At 49.0% G+C, this 20,203-nt stretch overlaps 4 protein-coding genes across 4 annotated transcripts; 2 read left to right on the top strand and 2 right to left on the bottom strand.

Annotated features, from left to right (window-relative positions):
* Nucleotides 1-341: 341 nt before the first annotated feature.
* LTR84_002079 (uncharacterized protein) lies at nucleotides 342-1,495 on the bottom strand (the record flags this gene model as incomplete). The annotated part of the gene is made up of 2 exons (XM_064845693.1): nucleotides 342-1,109; nucleotides 1,172-1,495. 2 exons carry the CDS (start codon nucleotides 1,493-1,495, stop codon nucleotides 342-344), a joined length of 1,092 nt encoding a protein of 363 aa, XP_064706547.1.
* Nucleotides 1,496-3,704: 2,209 nt separating this feature from the next.
* On the bottom strand, nucleotides 3,705-4,037 carry LTR84_002078 (uncharacterized protein; the record flags this gene model as incomplete). The annotated part of the gene is made up of 1 exon (XM_064845692.1): nucleotides 3,705-4,037. One exon carries the CDS (start codon nucleotides 4,035-4,037, stop codon nucleotides 3,705-3,707), a length of 333 nt encoding a protein of 110 aa, XP_064706546.1.
* Nucleotides 4,038-4,104: 67 nt separating this feature from the next.
* LTR84_002077 (uncharacterized protein) lies at nucleotides 4,105-6,547 on the top strand (the record flags this gene model as incomplete). Its single annotated transcript, XM_064845691.1, has 3 exons — nucleotides 4,105-4,109; nucleotides 4,160-6,263; nucleotides 6,320-6,547. The coding sequence occupies 3 exons, from the start codon at nucleotides 4,105-4,107 to the stop codon at nucleotides 6,545-6,547; spliced, it is 2,337 nt and encodes a 778-aa protein (XP_064706545.1).
* Nucleotides 6,548-7,492: 945 nt separating this feature from the next.
* LTR84_002076 (uncharacterized protein) lies at nucleotides 7,493-19,657 on the top strand (the record flags this gene model as incomplete). The annotated part of the gene is made up of 3 exons (XM_064845690.1): nucleotides 7,493-7,540; nucleotides 7,590-19,462; nucleotides 19,516-19,657. 3 exons carry the CDS (start codon nucleotides 7,493-7,495, stop codon nucleotides 19,655-19,657), a joined length of 12,063 nt encoding a protein of 4,020 aa, XP_064706544.1.
* Between the last annotated feature and the right edge of the window lie 546 nt (nucleotides 19,658-20,203).

The raw sequence follows: 20,203 nt of genomic DNA, 5'->3' as shown, positions 1-20,203 counted from the left end.
AGACCAGGTTGTGCTGCCCGACAACAAAAGTCGTCTTGAGATACTTTGCGCCAACGATTTGTCATGACTTATCGACGATACGCGGGATCGACGTTGTCAAACTTTAGGCTTTATCGACCCTAAGAAATTGATGGAGGTCTTGGCTCTGTTTCGCGGGATGATGGAGGCCATCAGAAGCGCCATATATAACATCTCAATGCAATATATCTGTCTAGTATAATTCCTTCATCTAATGAGGTCTAATGCGATGCCCTCTATGGAGGTTGAGAAAGAATAGCTCTGCCATATTAGCCCTTTCCTTTGGGAACGCCAACCGGGCTGATCGATCTATCGATGAAATTTCACAACTTAGCCTTGGGCGCTTGCTCCTCCTGGATTCTTCGTCCGATCTCGTCGAACTCGATCTTCTTGCCTGTGATCAAGGATTCTTGCAATGCAGCACCAACCTTGACTGCCGTGACCGCACCCTCAAGCCTGAAAGGCACCTCGGTATTGTCGAGACAGCAAGCAGTGAACTCATTTGCCTCGGTGATGAAAGCGTCACGGAACCGTCCATAATAGTGAGGAGGAATCTCACGGCGGATTCCTGTCGAATCGTAGATGTTGACCAGATTCGACTGTGGCTGGGCATTGATGGAGAGCTTGCCTTCGGTTCCAGTGACTTCAGTCGTGTCTTCCTGGCCTGCAGCCATCATGCGGGAGCAGAACAGCTGAGCAATCTTGCCGCCGTAGAATTCGACGATACCGACTGCATTATCACGGTCGTTGTATTGTCGCAGCTCGGGACTGACCGCTGTGATGCCGACAGCGGTGACGGATTTGACGATGGAGTCTTCTCCGAAGAACCATAGTGCAAGATCAATGTCGTGAATAGAGCAGTCGACAAATATGCCACCAGAGAATTGTGCATACTGCACAAAGAAACCTGAAGGGTCGAGCTTGTCGCAGGTTTGACTGCGGAACACTGAAGGTCGGCCAATCATGCCAGATTTGACTTTGGAATACGCATCACGGTATGAGGCATCGAAGCGTCGGGAGAAGCCACAAATCACCTTCTGCGAAGGATGCTTCTTGATGGATTGACGATAGGCCGTAACCACAGTTTGCGACTGAATAGATGCATTTTTAGATTTGTATAATATATGGTAGAGTATGGGATTTTAGCTCTTACCACTTCTGGGCTGGTACTGAGAGGCTTCTCACAGAGAACATGGAGTCCCAGATTGATGGCCTTGATGGCTTGTTCAGCATGAACGACAGTGGCCGATGAAACGACCACGGCTTGGAGATCCTTTTCTGCCTTCAACATTTCATCATAATCGAGATAGGTCCTGACACCTTCCAAGTTGCGAGCTGCCCATGCAATCTCTTTTGGGTCTGGGGAGGAAACAGCTATCAACTCAGCTCTGGGTGTTAACTGATGAAAATGAAGAGCATGACGTGACCCCATGCGGCCGAGGCCTGCAATGGCGACTTTGAGCTTGGGAGAAGACATGTTTGAAAGCTTTGAATATGTCTTTCTCGAAGTGGGTGAAAGGTGGGAGGAATGTATGTTCGCTCGCTAGATTATTCTCCAGGAGAGTGATGAAAGATCAGGAGAAAAGTGTTGATGGTCTCGGCCGATCCCGCGCTCTATCCATACCAAAGTTTCCCCAAAGCTCAGTATTGCTCACCGCTGATTTGAAAATGCCATTGATCATAGCATGGAAATCCATCGGGTTCCATTGTAGGTGACGTGCATATACATGCCACATGTATCTGGTCAAATTCGGTTGCAGTTCTCACCGAACACGGTAGCGAATGGTGTTGGACAAGAACCATAGGACTACTTGCTGTCGAGCCTCGTGGCTCTTGTGTCACCACTTGATCTTACAATCATGATTGGCTTTCCATCGTCTACAGCTCGTCTTCTTTCTCTATTTCGCTGGACTGTTGTTTACTTGATTGTTACACAAACATGACAGCGCCTCGTGAAAGTCTCGGAATCAATATCCGGCCCTCTTTCAGCCTCCGAGACAATATGCGGTCAACCCTTTGTTGTCAAACAAGCTGATCATAATTTTGTTGAGGTCCGATCTCCAAGTCCTTGAGAATTGGGGGAGTAACCCCTGAATCCAGAGTCCAGACCTCCAACTCCTTTTTCAGTTAGATCTGGCCAGCTGCGCAGTGGGTGCGCCATTTGGGTGGGGCCCGGTGCCTACTAGGTAACCAATACCCCGGATCCCCCCACTTCCGCTATTGCCCATTCGACGGAGCATAAAGTTATGACGAAAATACAAAAGGAGTAGCTGATGGCGGGCATTACGAAAAGAGACAGTGTCAAAACAGAGTAATAAAGAACGACATTGCTATGGCAAGCACACCCACCGTGCTGCGGAGGAGCCATGAAGCGTGATACTGGCTCAGGAGGCAGGGGCAAAGCAGTGAAGCACTTCTCAACACCACAACTATAATGTTGGTCAAAAGTGTACATGCTCAGTTTGTTGATTTTATTTCTTATGGTACACTCGTTTGCTCTACCATATCCGGCTCTTGAATGAACCTAGCTGAGTTGCTGAATGTCACGTTGCTGACGTAATGGTCGATACCTCAGGGGCTGAAGCCTCGCGTTAAGAGTCTTTGACGGCAGCTTTGATAAAACCTTGGAGAATAACCAAATCGATACTAAGCTAAATATCGGTCTTCCTCAGTGCGAATCAACGTTCTGATGATGCCGCTGGGAAGCCCAAACTGCCCTCGATGCTAACTTCACGGCACGCTAATCCTCATCAGCGTGGCCCTCCTCAACAACCAATGCAGTCTCTCTCTCAATGGCGCTGATGTAATGCTCATCGCTCACAGTCCCTCTGCAAAATGGGCATATGTGATTTTGGTCTTCTGTGACAGACAGTCGCCACCACTCGATGGCGCAACTGAGATGGATTGCTTGCTTGCATGTTTGGCAGTTAATGACTGTAGATGGTAATTCCTCCATCGAATTGTCTGAGGGAATCACCAGAGCCATCGTACAGATCATACAGTCTCCAGCAGGCGATTTGAACTCGTGTTGAGCAGCACCTGCGTGGCTCGTAGATCTTGGTACTATTACTGCCAATTCTGGTTCAATGGCGCAGGCTGTTGTTAGGCTTGTGAGAGACTTGAAATCGTCCAAGAGGTCTACCAACCAGGGATATCGACGGATGAAGCTACTTCCTGATCGAATTTGTCCACACTGCGAGATCAAGGCGGACTTCTGCCAAGAGAACTCTTGCTCCGACCAATCTCAGTTGAAGCTCGCGATAATGAAGTCCTTTTCGTGTGTCGATATGCGCCTTTCTGCAATAGGCTGTCTGAACAATTGCCCCCTGGAGTTGTTCTTCGGCAGATGTTGCATGAATTCGTAAATTCTCTGCTTCTGACGCAGCCACCCGCCGTATCAAATTGGCAATCCGACATTCGAAGACATATTCGCATTCAAGAATGTCGGGATGGTGCTCTCGGACTTTAGACAGGAGATTGTGATCCAAGGAGTGACGGTGGGTCTCTTGCATGAGTTTCGCGCAAGCTTTATCAACTCGGTAGAGACCATCGTCAAGCTGCGAAATCTCTGTTGACAAATCAAGAAACTCATTCACACGCTGCTCAATGCTCTCTGTTTGGCCTTCCGGTGTCAAACCAATCGGAGTCGTAAACAAATCGTAAAGGCGCATGCTCTTTATGATCCTTCAAATGGCACGGGGGGCGGAAATCTGGATATCTTCTCCGGCAGGGCTATCGTCGTATAAGATGTATGCCTCGGAGTCTGGATCAAGATACCGAGCTTGAATATATGCCCAGTTTCTTTGGCCGACATCGTCAGCAGAGCCCAGCTCCTCGCCCAGTTTACCATCACCCCCGTTCGCAGCTGCACTTCGACCTTGAGCTTCAAGCTCTGCTAGGCGCCTTCGTGTGATATTGTGAATAGAACCCAGGTCATCGTCCGAGTTGTCATCATCCAAGCTGTCGTCGTCCATGCTGCCGTCGTCCATGCTGCCGTCGTCCATGCTGCCGTCGTCCATGCTGCCGTCGTCCATGCATCTTACCTTGATCTCGCTCCTCTATACGGAAACTCCGTAGCAGATCAACATGCGGTTCGAACACTGAAGGATGGTAAGCTCAAACCGGACTGTTTCTTTGACAGACGCATCCTGGGATTCCCCCCTGGTGTTGGTGTCCTGCTCATCATGTTCAATCGCTTCCACAATCATGTTGCTGAGCACCTAGCTGCAATCGACGAAGGTGGCCGGTTTTCCAACATTCTCAATCCACGGAGCAAACCCCGTCTCGCGAATGCAGAGGAGTTGTATGACGATGCTTTGTTCCAAGTTGCGAGACTGGTTACAACTGGCCTCTACATCAACATCATCCTGAAGGATTACGTTCGCACCATCCTCAATCTGAACAGAGCTGACAGCCACTGGAATCTCGATCCAAGATCTGAAGAGGGCAAGGCATTTCTCGGTCACAAGATTCCCGAGGCAACAGGAAACTCAGTTTCCGCCGAGTTCAATTTGGTATATCGTTGGCATTCATGTGTCTCTGAGAGGGATGAACAATGGACGAAGGACGTTTACACCAAGCTCTTTGGGAGTAGTCAATCCACTGAATCATTGGGGGATTTCTTGCGGAAACTTGGTGAGTGGGCGACCAAGCTCCCGACCGACATTTCACAAAGGGATTTCGCAGGTCTTGAGAGATCCTCTGATGGCAGGTACTCGGATGACAAGCTTGCAGCGATCTGGACTGCTTCGGTTCAAGATGTTGCTGGGAGTTTCGGTGCACAACACGTGCCCAAGGTGCTCAGAAACGTGGAGATTCTAGGAATGATCCAAAGTCGGTCTTGGAACCTCGCAAGTTTGAATGAGTTCAGAGCATACTTTAAATTGGCTCCTCACGAGTCCTTCGAAAGTATAAACCCGGACCCCGTTGTAGCCGAGCAATTGCGACGACTTTATGGTCATCCTGACAACGTTGAGATCTACCCTGGTATTGTTGTCGAGGCTGCTAAAGAACCAAAACTGCCGGGCTCAGGTCTTTGCACCAACTTCACAATCAGTCGAGCAGTCCTGTCTGATGCCGTTGCACTTGTACGAGGCGATCGTTTCTATACCGTCGATTACAACCCAGCCAATCTGACCAACTGGGGATACAACGAAGCGGACTACGACATCAATGTGAATTATGGTTGCGTCTTTTACAAGCTGGTCTTGAATGCATTCCCCAACAATTACAAGCAGAATTCAATCTATGCGCATTACCCTTTAGTGGTGCCGAATGAGAACAAGGCCATCCTTACTAAACTGAAAAAGGCCGATCTATACAATTTTGAGCAGCCTGCAGAGTTTTCTGCTGTGGTTACCTTGAAATCTCATGATACTGTCAGGAGCATTATTGGCAACACAACAGACTTTCATCCTGCTTGGGATGCTCAAGTCTTCTCGCCTACTCACGGACCCAGCAAGCCTGAACATCAACATCCGCTGTTGGCGCAGAAATTGTTAGAAGCAAAGGGCTTAGCTGGTGCGGCCACTGTTTTCTATAAAGAGGCAATTACTGCTCTGCTGAAGTCCGAATCGTACCAGGTTGCTGGCATTCGGCAAGTCGATATACTTCGAGATGTGTTCAATATTGCACATGCCCAGTTCACCGCCAAGTTGTTCTTACTGCCGCTGAAGGGACAGGAACACTCGAAAGCCCGGTACACCGAGACAGACCTGATTTCATTACTCTCAGCGATATACTCGAGTGTGAGCGCAGAACATGGACCCGCTCGACGTTTCGTCATCACTAAAACCAAACAAAAGGATGTCAGGCAATTAGCTGAGCACATACAGGATGAGGTGGACAGTGTGGTGAAAGGGAGCTTTGGACTTCACTCGCATTCGACGGTGCAGCTACGCAGCATTGCTGTCCAGGCTATTCAAGCTGTCTCTTCGGGCGGAGTGTCAGTCACTGACATCGTGTGGACCCAAATTCTGCCACTCGCAGCCAGATTTTTCATCTCACAATCGCGTTCATTTGCCGAGAACATCGACCATTTGTTCAGTGCAGGCCAAGAAAAAGCACAGCAACTGATCAATTCAGATGGCCCGACCAAAGCAGAGAAGATTCAGGAGTACATTAATGAAACTTCTGGACAGCAGCAAGCCACCCCAATTTCAAAGAAAGCTGTGGCATCTGCAACGGTCCTAGATGGGGAGCGGCAAGTCGAGATATTGCCTGGACAACTTGTTCTCTGTGATGTGGTAAGTGAAATTTAGTGAGCCTTTGTCGGCTTGAAACTTGCTAACGAGTATCCCAGCCTTCTGGAGAGTACGGCGCGGAGCAATCTCTCGAGAAACAACTGATTGATGCGGGGCTGAGTGCAGCGATCGAATGCTTACTACAATTAGGGAAGGTCACTCGGGCTGTCGGACCGACTGGCGGCTTGAGAAAGATCAAGATCAACAACACGGTTAAATACCTGAATATTGAAGAAAGTAAAACGGTCTTATATCCAGGTTCACTGAAGGTCGACTGGCAGCTTTGAGTGCGAGATGCATGGTTATGATGGTATTCCTGTATCTTTGAGCCAATAGCAGGAACTAACATATTGTTAGCAGGTGATAAAGAAGGAGGGCGGATCAAGCAGGCAGACAGACAGAAATCGATGTTGAGCAAGGCTGAAGTGGCAATCATGTCTTTATAAGTTACCTAGGTGCAGTCGCCATTCAGGCACCTGTGGGCGGGTTGACTAATACAAGAAAGTTTGCATTCAACGTGAGTATGACGTTTAATGAAAAAAAGGCATTTTAAGTATCAGTAGCAGAGACCTTGAGCCACTAGCTTTTTAAATACGGCGGCCTCTCCAACTGCAGTGAGCAATTCGTCACTTAAAAAGTACCTACCCAACTTAGTGACAACTTAGACTGTTTGTCCCACTTATGCGCCCGCCTGCAAACTCCAACGACAACGCAGGCAAGCCGCAAGAGGAGATCAGTACAGTCTCTTCAGCGGCACGCCTCTGCTTGTAACTTTGCAAACCACCGACTGCACTGTAACCACTTCCAGTCTATCATCACCTCTGCCACCATTTCTTTTCATCAAAGCTACAACTTACACCTCCACAACCTTCTCTCCTTCACTTTCTCTTCCATCTCTCTTCTTCCAATTGTAACATACTTCTCCGCTAAGACCGTCGCTCAGTCTGTTCACAAATCATCCCGCAAGAGACTGACCTCTTTCAACACTACCTCATTCACGCGGACCATTTCTTTTGCAGTGTTTCCTATTAACACCTCCGTTACTGGCAATTCATCTCACAGTGTCATTCACTGCCAAAACATCCTCCACGTCTTCCTTTTCTCCGAAGTCTTCCTCGAAGCGCCCTCCGATCCTCTACTGGCTGGTCCTTAACCCTTCAGCGCTTCCCGAGGCTGAATCGACTTTCATATCGCTGATGCAGCCTATGCTGTACCAACGTGGGCCCTAGAAAATGGTGAAGGTTACGAGGAAGCCTCAGGAGAAGCACAAGGTCTCACTGGTATGTTCATCTTTTCTCTGCTCTGCACATGTACTAAACTTCGTCATAGTCACCCGCAGTCTCAGATCTTGTTCACAAAGTCTCTACTGTTGGCCTCGCAGATCTGCCAGCACTTTTCACTGGATGGTCTCAGCGATGGCCCTACCCACGAGGTGATCTGAACAATTGGATCGAACCGCTTGACCGATTCGACTCCATCCTGCAGGATTTCAATACCAAATATGGTCTCGACAAAGGTCCCCAGACAATACCGTTCGGTGTCTCTCTGCTCCTCGAGGGAAGCCCAGGTGTCGATGAACAGAGACTCAAAGAGTTAGGATTTGGTCCTGAAGGCGATAGAGAGCTCATCGAAGCTATTCTGGTCTTTTCAAAATTGCTGGTGGAGAAATGTGCCAATAGAGTGGTTTACAACAGTACCGACCGATTGAATGACTTGCTCAATACCACCTCCTTCTCCCTCCTACACAGTACACTGAGGATCACTTTCTACCTTGCTCAGCGATATGCCGAACGCCCCCCTCCTCCCTCCAATCAGCCGTCCAAGTTTTACGACTTTGACCATGAGCGTTTACATACTCTCTCAGTTCCCTTCGGACGGCAGGCTCCTGTTCTGAAGCGGGCTCCTTCGTCTCCTGTCAAGTCCAAACTGAAAGAAAAATCTCCTCAAGCTAGCCGTTCCAGACGAGCCTCAGTCCCAGAATCCCCCAACTCCTTCCGTGCCCTTTGCAAAGACTCATCCTCTCAGAGTGAACGTGGCAAGTCAGCATCCTCTTCCGACCGAGACTGGCAACAGTGGGCTTATGTCAAGGTCTCGTGGAAATCTACAGACTCAGAACAGCATGTCGAACCCGGCACGGGCTCTCAGTCTGATATGCCTTCAACTCCTACTCCAGTTCGACGACAGTTCTCCTCATCGCTTGCAGGACCTCAGCTTGACATGTCACAGGAAGATGGACCTCCGCGGTCGGTCGAATCAACACCAGAGTCAGACCTGAGAACGGTTGAATATTCCCCCACAGACTTACAGAATGCCAGCATTGAGACTATCCTCAGCCGTCAACCCGAGGACATGCCCGCAAAGGCTAAATATGAGCTGCTGCACCAGCTTCGTATCGCCTATGGCTTGATGACTTCGTCCAAGACACGCAAGGAACTCCTCGCCATTCGCCTTTTGTCTATTGCAAGTCTTGCTAACGTCCTTGGAGAGATCGAGCTTGCCCAGAGATTTATTTCAACTGATGGAATGTTTGGTAAACCTGGGCATAATCTGTGCGAACAACTTCTTGACTTGCTTTATGAAGATAAGAAAACCAGCTCGCCCGTATCGCTTTATCTGCAGACCATTGCTATGGAGACAATGGGTATTCTAGCTCATCACAAACTTTTTGCTCCAGACATTCATGGTTTGTTGGGTGCCGGCTCAGCCCATGGACTTCTGGCCCACCTTACGGAGAAAGGTCTGAAAGATATTTCCAAAGACAAGGACAGCACAGACACTGTCGTTGGTGATGATTGGCGAGATGCTATATTTACTTTACCTCGAACAGTGATTGAATGCGGGGGGCATCATGGACGTTCAAGTGAAGCAGTGATACCAGCAAGTTTCGTCACAACTTACCTCTCTGGTTTCAGATTGACCACGGGCAAGGCATTACGTGTCCATCTGCGAATGCTTGATTTCATCAAGACCTTCTTCCATCATTTCAAAGATGGTATGGCTACCCTCCTGGCAAGTAGTGCGTTCGAAGCAATCAGTAACCTTCTCGGAAATCTTGCGAATGGTGCTTGGGACCTCTTTCAGAATGGTGGAGGAATTCCAGCACAGTACAAGACGAGAGCGACAGATTACGAGATTCCATACATGCATCAGCAAATCATCCGATCCATCATCGACATGATCAATGATATCAGTGGACATCAAGGCGCCCAAGCAGATCGAGTATTGAGGAGCTTGGTTGACTCGCAAGCTCTGCTACGATCCTTCCGCTTGATCGTTGATAATCTATCCGCATTTGGACCGTACACTTGGAGTGAGGTCGTGAAAGCAGTCTGTGGCTTCTTGCACAATGAGCCTACCAGTTACACTGTCATCGCCGAGGCTGGTATTATTCAAAGTCTCTTGGATACTGTGAACGCCTCTCCTGAGGATCCTTCCAATTCACCTTCTGCAAAAGCATCGAAATCAATCTCCTCTGTCCCCAGCGAACAAGCTCCGGGTATACCAGCTGCTGTTGATGCCATCATAAATGTCTCTCAAGTCTTTGGCGCTATTTGTTTGACAACTGCTGGTTTTGACTTGTTCAAGTCCTCCGGAGCACTTGACAAATTTTTTGAGATTTTCGAGTCTCCGGCTCATGTCAAGGTTCTCAAGGATACAAACACTCTGGCTCTGCTAGGATCTACCTTTGATGAGATTGTGAGACATCACCCTAATTTGCGGACCGCTGTTCTCAGTGCAGTGATTGTCATGCTTGCTCGCGTGCGACATATCACTCGATCATTATCAGTCTCAATTGGAGCTGGCCCGAAGCTATGGCTTGGTGGCACCAACGACGAAGATGAGCCCTCCGGAGGTCGTGAGGCACTGTCGTTGGAAATAGTCCCGCCTGCTTCAGATGCGTCTGGTGATTCCCGCGTCTCGAAGCCCCTCGAGCTACCAAATGGAAAATCTTTGCACATCGCCGACGAAACCTTGCCAGCAACAGATACTTCTGCGGTCCCCACCGACTGCGATCGCCACGGTCTTTCTGCAAATGACTATGCGAGGCCCGCGATCGCTTTCCTGGTTACTTTCTTTGAAAACCAGGGTTTATGTACAAGCTTCCTTGAAAACGGTGGCGGAGATATTGTGCTTGACTTTGTGACGTTGCCCAGTCTTCCTGTCGGAGAACAAGCTTTGAATCGTCGCGATGGTTTATTTAACGAGTTATCTTCTGCGGTGCATATGATGGCAGAGACCAAGCCTAACCTTATTCTTCCAGTCTTAGCGGATCGTTTACGATTTGCCTGCTCGCAACTAGAACACTTCAGCCAAAATCAACCCCGGGACTGGACGTGTTACTTCTCTTCCTTGGTCAAATCAGAGAACCCAGATGGTGCCCTTGGCAAGGGAAAAGAGCCTCCAACCTATGTTGAACACAATGGAACAAGAGTAGCAAAGAGCCTGATGGCAATCTTCTCCTTGTCTCAAGTTCTTGCTGAGGTCTTCAATGTACCCATGTACACGACAAGATCAGCCCAGGCATACCTCTTCGGCTTGGTCAATCTCGCAGATGTTTTTGCCGATATCTCCAAGATGCTCGGCAGTATCTCATCTGCTTGCTACCGTGAAGAGATCGCACTGCAACGTACGATACCCCAGACCTGGCTCGCTGCAACAATACCAGTACACTTTTCAACTGGGGACGATGACGTCGACAGAATGCTGAATGTTCGAGATAGCAACGTTCGCATCGGCGAGACTGGTGATGAGTCTTTGCCTGAGCAGCCTCCCGAAACTCGCACCGAGTCTACTGACCTTGCCAGCACCGAGACCTCCAAACTTGATGAGGAGAAGCGAACTCCGTACTTTCGGAATGTTCAGATACTTCGATATCTCTTGATTGAGACACCGTTTGCAATTACCGAGTTCCTCTGTCGGCTTGGTCGAGGTATTGCTGCTCGTCGTCGACCGGATACCTTTACCAAACAAAAGATAGCATCGATTGCGAATGCTCTTGCAGCGGCATATACCTCTCAACTCCAACCTTATTTCCTGAACAATGGCTCCGCAGAGCCTGACGCTTCTAGTCTGGAAGCAAACTTTACCTATCTTGTCATCGTCCTCGACAATGTTCGGCGTAGTTTTTACGACGAGTCTCAACCTTCCCCGGGACCCATGACCACATCATCAGCACGGCAAACATTTGTGATTGAGGCATTTAGACAGGCAAATGGTCTCAAAATCTTGTCGAAGATTGGGACAGATTTCTATGATCAGCTCAAGGCGTGCAAATTGGAACATTCCACGCTATCAGCCAATACCGGACTCAAAATTTGCCTTGATATTCTAGACGAATTTACCAGCGCCAAGAGCATCATGGATTCGGCACAGTCAGTGAATATGAGAAATGCAGACCCGAGCAAGGCACTTTACTTTGTTCCAGCTCAAGTGCTCCTTAATCTACGTATGGAAGCCCTTCCAATGACGCAACTGATATGGGAAAGTGACTATGCCGATCAAGCGTCGCGAGATGTTGTGCAGAAGCTTGTATCCATCTTGAAACATATCTTGACAGGTGATCACGAGCATGAGGCAATTCAGACAAATGACAGTCGACCAGAAATTGAGGTCCACCCGCTTAGGAAGCATCAAATCGACGAGCACAAGGTCAATACACTGAAGGACAAAGGGTACACCGAGGACCTGGTACGCGAGGCCATATATCGCACCAATACTACTGCAACGAGCTCTATTGTCGCTGCTGAGGAGTATTGCAAAGCATTCATGTCTAATCCTCGTCGGAGACGCCTGCCCATTCCTAGTAGTGAACTTGACGTCACGTCAACTAACAATCACACTCCAGCCGTTATAAGTCCACCTACAAGCGCGCATTCAAATCCTCTCACTTTGGCCTTATCAGGCCTACAAGGGATACTTGATGCTGGCAATGCGGAAGCGGTTGTTGCTGACGTTGAAGACAACGAAATGAGGGATGTTGGCGATACCACTATTAGTGAACCAGTTTCCGTGAGAAATGCGGATACCAATGTATCTACTTCCTCTGCAATGGACATCCAGAATATCCTGAATGCTGATAGCAATGGTTCCGGCAACTCTTCATCCGATGCTCCGCCACCAGATTTATCACCGGTCTACTCTGTTGAGAGTATCGACGCTGTTCGAGACTCAATTCGAGAAGATCTGGCCGAACGATGCAACAACATTCTCAACACCCATCAGGATTTGACCTTCGAGTTATATGATCTGATAGCCAGCGCAACCAAGAAGCTCAGTGATGTTGAAGCAAAAGACTATTGGCGAACCACCACAGAAATACTTGTGAGCTCACTCCTATCAATGCAAGTTGACGAAGACATCAATGAGGGGCGTGGCAAGAAAATTGCCGCTGCGGCTCATCTGGTAGCTCTCCTGTTTCAAGATGGCGAAGTTTTTACAGACACGCTCAATATCTATCAAGAATCGTTCGAAGGACTTGTCAGCTTTTTGAAACTTCCTCAATCCCATGGACGTACCACTGAAGATTCGTTCCCCTGGGTCGCTCCAGTTCTGCTTATCGTGGAGAAGATGCTGTCGAGAGATAGTGAACCAGCAGAAGTCAAGTGGGAAGCTCCAAATGACGTGGAACCGTGTAAGAAGCCTGTCATCACTCCCACTGCGATTTTCAGTCTCGAAGAAAAGCAGGAGCTACTCGCGGCCCTCATCAATATGCTCAATCGTGTTGGCAAGGACAAGGCTATGGCACTGGCAATCACGCGGGTACTAGTGATTCTTACACGGACGCGAGAGATTGCGGCTTCCCTGGGAGAGAAGCGCAACCTCCAAAGACTTTTCATGATGGTCAAGCAACTCGCCCACGGAATTGGTCATCGAGTGCAGAGCACGTTCATGATCATTCTGCGGCACATCATGGAAGACGAACATACACTGAAGCAGATCATGCGTAGTGAAATTAGTGCAGCATTCACAGGTCGCAACTCAACCAGACACATGGACACGACAAGCTACGTTCGAGACCTCTATCATCTTGTGGTAAGATCTCCTGACACTTTTGTTCAAGTCACAGAAGAGATGGTCAAACTGTCTGCATGGCCTCCGCACAACTCCTCTTCTGGTCTGGTTCTGAAGGAGAGTGCAACAGCAAAACCAGAGTCTGACGCCGTCGACTCTTCGGTACAGCCCACCGCGAGTGTTGAGGCACCCGATGATTTGGTTCAAGAAAGCAAAGGCAAAGGGCCTGAAGTGAAACCTCCTACTGTAGAACATCCTGATGGCGTCATACATTTCATTCTCTCGGAGCTTGATAGCTATAAGGACGTCGATGACAAAGAGGTTGCTCCGGAGAAGCCCAATTCTACTAATCCTAATGAGAAGAATGATTCTGCTGGAAATACCGACGTACCGGCAACCACAAGCGACAATGCAATTGAAACGACTGCTCCATCCAAGCCAGAAAAGGTCAAATTTAGGCCAGAAGATCACCCGATCTTCTCCTACCGCTGCTTTTTGATGTACAGCCTTACAGAGCTATTGCACTCTTACAACCGTGCCAAGATTGAGCTGATCAATTTCTCGAAGAAAGCCGATCCAATGGTAGCGACTCCTTCCAAGCCTCGATCCTACATTCTCAATTACTTCCTTCACCGCTTGATACCATCCTGCTATGTCGACAAGGAGGAGTCTTTGCATTTCAAGAAAAAGCTCCTCACGAGTGACTGGGCCATTCGAGTTGTCGTCGCACTATGCTCGAAGACAGGCGAGACAGGGCTGACAGGCCTAGGTCAACGAAATTCACCTCAAAGTTTGGTTGATGACCTGGATACAGAGCCTGAGTTGACATTTGTGCGCCGTTTCGTTCTAGAGCATGCAATCAAGACCTACAAAGATGCCATTTCATCCACAGAGCCACTCCAGATGAAGTACAGCCGCCTGCTTTGCCTCGCCGATACATTCAATCGCCTTCTGACGAAGCCCGCAGTACCCGATGGCTCTGCTGGTTCCCACAATAATTCTTACAAGGTTCTCGGTCGCATGATGTTTGAGAAGAACATGACAGCAATTTTGACCAGCTCTCTGGTCGATATCGATCTTTCATACCCTGGGTCGAAGAGAGTCATCAAATTCATCTTGCGACCTCTTCAAGAGCTCACGACCCTTGCGTCCCAACTCAGTTTGACTGCCCCTGAGCTACTCATCTCCGGTGTCAGCACTGTACCAGACAACGATATCTCATCTGCGTCTTCCGTCTCTGACGTTGACGATGATAGAGAGGAGACTCCAGACTTGTTCCGCAACTCCGCCCTCGGAATGCTTGATCCTAATCATGATCACGAGTCCGATTCTGAGTCCGACGAAGAGGACGAGGATGAGGAGATGTACGATGATGAATATGGCGACGAGATGGAGTACGACAACGAGATGCTTGCTGGAGGCAACGATGATGAGGCTGTCAGCGATGAAGATGTTGATGAAGAGATGACCGCCGATGGTCCCATCGAAGGTCTTCCTGGCGACGTGCCAATGGACATCGAGTTTGTTGTTAACGATCCTCATATGGACATCGATTCTGATGAAGACGATGAAGACGATGAGGAAGAGGACTCTGATGAAGATGACGACGATGAGGAGGACGGAGAAGACTTCATGATTGAGGACGATGATGGTGGCGAGATCAATGGAGACGATGAGAACAACAGCCTCAATGATGGTCTGGGTGAAGACGAAGGCGAATGGGAAGATGAAGGTGAGGATGATCAAGAAGAGGGTGCCAGTGATGACCAGAATGGAGTCGCAGACATTACTTTCGATGGCGATGACATTCCTCTTAATGGCCACGGCAATGGCAATACTCCTGCAGTTCTAAGCAGCCTTCTCAGAGTTCTCGAAGATCACGATATGGATGGACCTATTGGAATGCCCCCCAATATCCCTCCTGAGCTCATCGTTCCTGCTCCAGGATCTGGCGAACCTGGTGATGAAGATGAGGACGATGAGGAAGATGATGAAGGCGAGGAGATGGACGAGAACGACATGGTCGAATACGACTTCGATCACTTCTTGGCAGGAGGTGGAGACGACTTCCTGGATCATGGTGACGGCTTTGGTTGGAACGAGTTTTCGAACTTCGCTCGGCGACATCGCCCACGTGGTGCAGAGGTGCATCCTCCACACTTTGGCCGACGCAATAACGACATTCATCATATGGGCCGTCCCGCCAGAATGCATGGAGGACCGACTGGTAGAGCAGGTGCTGACGATGGCACCAATCCATTATTACGCAGACCCCACGCACAGCTCACTCGTCGGAACCCGGAAGGACCAGTCCGTCATGGGTTTTTTGCTCCTGGACTCTCAAGTCTTCAAGATCTGCCAGGCTTTCCCGGCTTTGGAGGAGCTTTCCAGGCAGTTCTTCGTAATGGGGATACGTCTTCGCCACATGGATCCCTGCTCGACAATCTCGTTCAAGCATTCAACGGCAGAACTGACAATCGCCCCATTTTCAGCTTCACCGGATCCCAGGAGGAAATCAGTGAACTAAGCCGAGTGCTTGCGAGACCTTCCTTGGCCGGCTTCCCTCACCGCCACCACACTCGTGAGGAAAACCCACGTGCTGGCCATTTCGTCCCCGCCACCACAACTACGAGATGGCAGGAGGAATCACGAATCTTGTTTGGTGCTCTCTCTATCGAAAAGTCACAACGCGTTCAAATTCTCATCATGTCGGTTCTTGTGCCTCCAGCCCAAGAAGAGGAGAAAGAGAAGCGTAGGAAGCGCGAAGAACAGGAAAAGGCCGAGCGCGAAGAAGAGGAGAGACTCCGAATTGAAGGAGAACGACTCAAAAAGGAGGCAGAAGCGAAAGAAGCTGCTGCCAAAGCCGAGGCTGACCGCTTACGAGAAGAGGCTGAAGCCGAAGCTGCGGCTAGACGCCATGAGGCAGGTGAGCTTCAGAATGATGGCGACACAGAACCCATGGAAGACGTCCAAAGTGCTGAGGATAGTACTGCACCTCTTGATAACGCCGCACCAACAGAAGATGGTGATACAGAGTCACAACCCCGAATCTTTACCACAATTCGCGGCCGACAGCTTGACATAACTGGTCTTTCAATCGACATTGATTACCTGGAAGCTCTGCCAGAAGAATTGAGAGAAGAGGTCATCATGCAACAATATGCAACTCGACGTGAGGAGGCTCGTCAAGAGGGAAATCACGAACCTAGCGGAATCGATCCTGATTTTCTGAATGCCCTGCCCGACGACATCCGAGAAGAAATGCTACAACAAGAAGCACATGCTCAACGACGTCGTGAACGCGAAGCAGCTCGTCGACAGGCTGCGGCTTCTGCTACCCCAGCCCAAGCGGAAGAGATGGACAGCGATAACTTCCTGGCCACTCTCGATCCAAACTTTCGGCGTGTGATCCTGGCAGAGCAGCCACCTGAGGTCTTGCGTCACCTTAATCCTCAACATGCTGCTGAAGGTCGTGCTCACGCAAGACGTTACTTCCCATACGCCGTGGGTGGCGACCGTGATGATCGTGGTGACCGAGTACCCGTCGACGCTCCTCAACGTGATAACAAGCGGCAAATTATTCAGATGGTTGACAAAGCTGGAGTTGCCACTCTTCTCAGACTCATGTTCTTGCAGCAGCAAGGTTCTCTACGAGCGAATTTGTGGCAGATCCTCCGCAACATCTGTGGCAACCGACAAACTCGATTTGAGGTCATCAGCCTTCTTCTCGTGGTTCTCAAAGAAGGTAGCACCGATGTTGGCGCAATCGAACGGAGCCTCGCAAACTTATCGCTACGTGCAAAAGCCACGGTTGGACAAAAGACTCCACAGCCATTGAGACGAACTCTTTCAATGCAACCTAACGGGGGCTTGAGCGAAGAAGTCACTCCATTGGTTGTCATTCAACAATGTCTTTCTGCCTTGAAGCAATTATCATCAGGTGGATTTCATATCCGCAGCATTTTCCTAAGAGAGGTCGATATTAGTCCTGCCAACAAGAAGGGCAAAGGCAAAGGCAAGGAAGCCAAAACTGCCAAATACCCCATCAATGATCTCATTGGTCTTTTGGACCGTAAGCTGATTGTTGAGAGTTCGTTCTGTCTTCAATTGCTTGCAGAGCTCCTCGCAGCCGTCACGTCTCCACTGCCCACTCTCTTGCGGAAAGACAAGGAAAAGGCAGCCGAAGAAATGAAGCAACATGAAGCCGAGTCTGGAAATGCAGATACTCAGAACAGTTCAGCTTCAGGAGTTGGCCCGACAGCTGCTCCAACACAAGACTCCAATGCCGACCGTGGATCCACAGCTGCAGGTGTTCCTGCTGCTTCTACTTCTGATGTCGCAAGCGCCGCAGCAGATGGCGGAGAATCTTCTGTGAAGCCGGATGCAGACCAAGAAGTGTCAACTTCCGAAGAGAGCAAAGTCAAGAAGATATTTGAACCACCAGAGATCTTTGAGCACAATCTGGAATTGGTTGTTAGAATCTTTGTTGCTCCGGAATGCAACAGCGACACATTCCACTCGACCTTGGAGACTCTCTTGAGTCTTTCATCCATTCCCGGCACCGCCGAAGCTTTTAGCAAAGAGCTTATCAGTCATGTCAAACTGCTATCTCAACTGATCTGCGTTGACCTGGACGAACTCATTCCTCACCTGAAAGAGGCGCAACTGAGCACAGACTTGCACAACGTCGCATCTGCCAAATTCTCTAATGGAGGTTCGGACCAAGTCAAACTTTTGAGGGTTCTTCAGGCTTTGGACTACCTCTCCGCACCCAAGAAGGACAACGAAGAACCAGGAGACAACCCGGTGGCCAAAAGCATTCTCACCTCCTCTTATGAGAGCCTAAGCCTGGGACCCTTGTGGACCAAGCTAAGCGATAGCCTAACGGTTATTCAAGAAAAGGATAATATGATCAGTTTTGCTAACATCCTGTTACCACTGATAGAATCATTGATGGTTGTTTGCAAGAACACTTCTCTCAAGGACTCGGTTCTGGCTCGACAGGTTAGAGAGCAAGCACCTGGTAGCCCAGTCCCAGAAGCCATGGACGGTCTAGAGGAGCTCTTCTTCAACTTCACGACTGAACATCGCAAGATTTTGAATGATATCATCCGTCAATCACCAAAGCTGATGCAAGGCAATGGAAGCTTCAGTCTGTTGGTCAAGAATCCCAAGGTACTTGATTTTGACAACAAGCGTGCCTACTTTACGAAACAGATTCATTCTCGTCTGCATCAACAACGACACATCCAGCCACCTCTCCAGCTCAACATTCGTCGTGATCAAGTCTTCTTGGACTCATACAAAGCATTGTATTACAAATCTGCTGAAGAAATGAAGTACGGCAAGCTCAACATTCGCTTTAATGGTGAGGAAGGTGTTGACGCCGGCGGTGTCACACGAGAATGGTTCCAAGTTCTCGCACGTGGCATGTTCAATCCTGATTGGGCCTTGTGGCAGCCCGTCGCTGCTGATCGGACGACTTTCCATCCCAACCCACTCAGTTGGATCAACGGTGAGCATCTGCTATACTTCAAGTTCATTGGTCGCATCATCGGCAAGGCGTTGCATGAGGGTCGGGTGCTCGATGCTCATTTCAGCCGCGCAGTCTACAAGCGTCTGCTTGGTAAAGAGCCCAGTCTGAAAGATCTAGAGTCCATGGATCTAGATTACTACAAGAGTCTTCTTTGGATTCTTGAAAACGATATCACCGAAGTGATTAGTGAAGATTTCTCCGTGATTGAAGAACAGTTTGGAGAGGAGAAGGTTGTTGACCTGATCCCAAATGGACGAAACATCCCTGTCACGGACGAGAACAAGCGTGAGTACGTCAATGCTCAAGTCCGCTATCGCCTCACGACATCAGTAAAGGATCAACTCGAAAACTTCGTTCGAGGTTTCCATGACATTATCCCAGCTGAGCTTATCGCTATCTTCGATGAGCAGGAGCTGGAATTGCTCATCTCCGGTCTGCCTGAAATCGACGTCGATGACTGGAGAGCCAATACTGAGTATCACAACTACACAGCCAACAGTCCTCAAGTAACCTGGTTCTGGCGTATTGTCAGAGGTATGAGCAATGAAGAGAAGGCGAAATTACTTCAATTCGTCACCGGCACCAGTAAGGTACCTCTCAACGGTTTCAAGGATCTTGAGGGCATGCAAGGCAACACCTTGTTCAGTATTCATAAGTAAGTCTTCCACTTTCCTTCAGCTTTGACCAAGTACTAATATATCTTGACAGGGATCCGAGCCAAACTCGCCTTCCAACCAGCCATACTTGCTTCAATCAGCTTGATTTACCCTCTTATGACGACTATGATACTCTCAAGAGCAGTTTGATGACGGCCATCAATCTCGGCGCAGACTATTTCGGGTTTGCTTAATTGCCTTGAGCTCATGGGAAAATGGCGATGCAAGGTTGCATTATTAACGAGTGTAATGGTGGAAAACCTGCTGTGTGGGCATTCAAAATACAAGGCGTCATTTCTTATTTCTGTCAATTCTTTTTTTCATTCAGAGCGTGGCCGAAGACATCTCTCTCAGGAAGAGAGGCACAACCAAACATGCATTTACAGGGAGCAAGCAACTGGGTGTGTTTGCGCGAGACTCGATATGTATCAAAAAATGGAGAAGCGACACTGCGACCACAGGAATTGATGGTACAAATAGCATTCTAATAGTGTTCCTGGTGGAGGTGGTTGACCTTTGGTATTCTTGGGCCCATGGTGAGAAGTGCAGGTCTCGGACTGGGCATCCAATACCGGGTTGATTACTTCTCGTAGATAGATTAGTTAGTTTGTCAAATAGACAACGCTTTATGCGCACTCATGGCTTTCTTTGCAGTCAGTGCTCGAGTGATTTAGACAGCTCCGCATGAGAGCCACGGAGTTTCCTTCTGGAGGTAGCCCGCAACAACTCCAGGATTGGAT

This window comes from Exophiala bonariae (assembly GCF_035927105.1).
Source record: "Exophiala bonariae strain CCFEE 5792 chromosome Unknown scaffold_12, whole genome shotgun sequence".
NCBI lineage: Eukaryota > Fungi > Ascomycota > Eurotiomycetes > Chaetothyriales > Herpotrichiellaceae > Exophiala > Exophiala bonariae.
The sequence above is the reverse complement of the archived record's forward strand: the minus strand, read 5'-3'. Positions and strand labels throughout refer to the sequence as shown.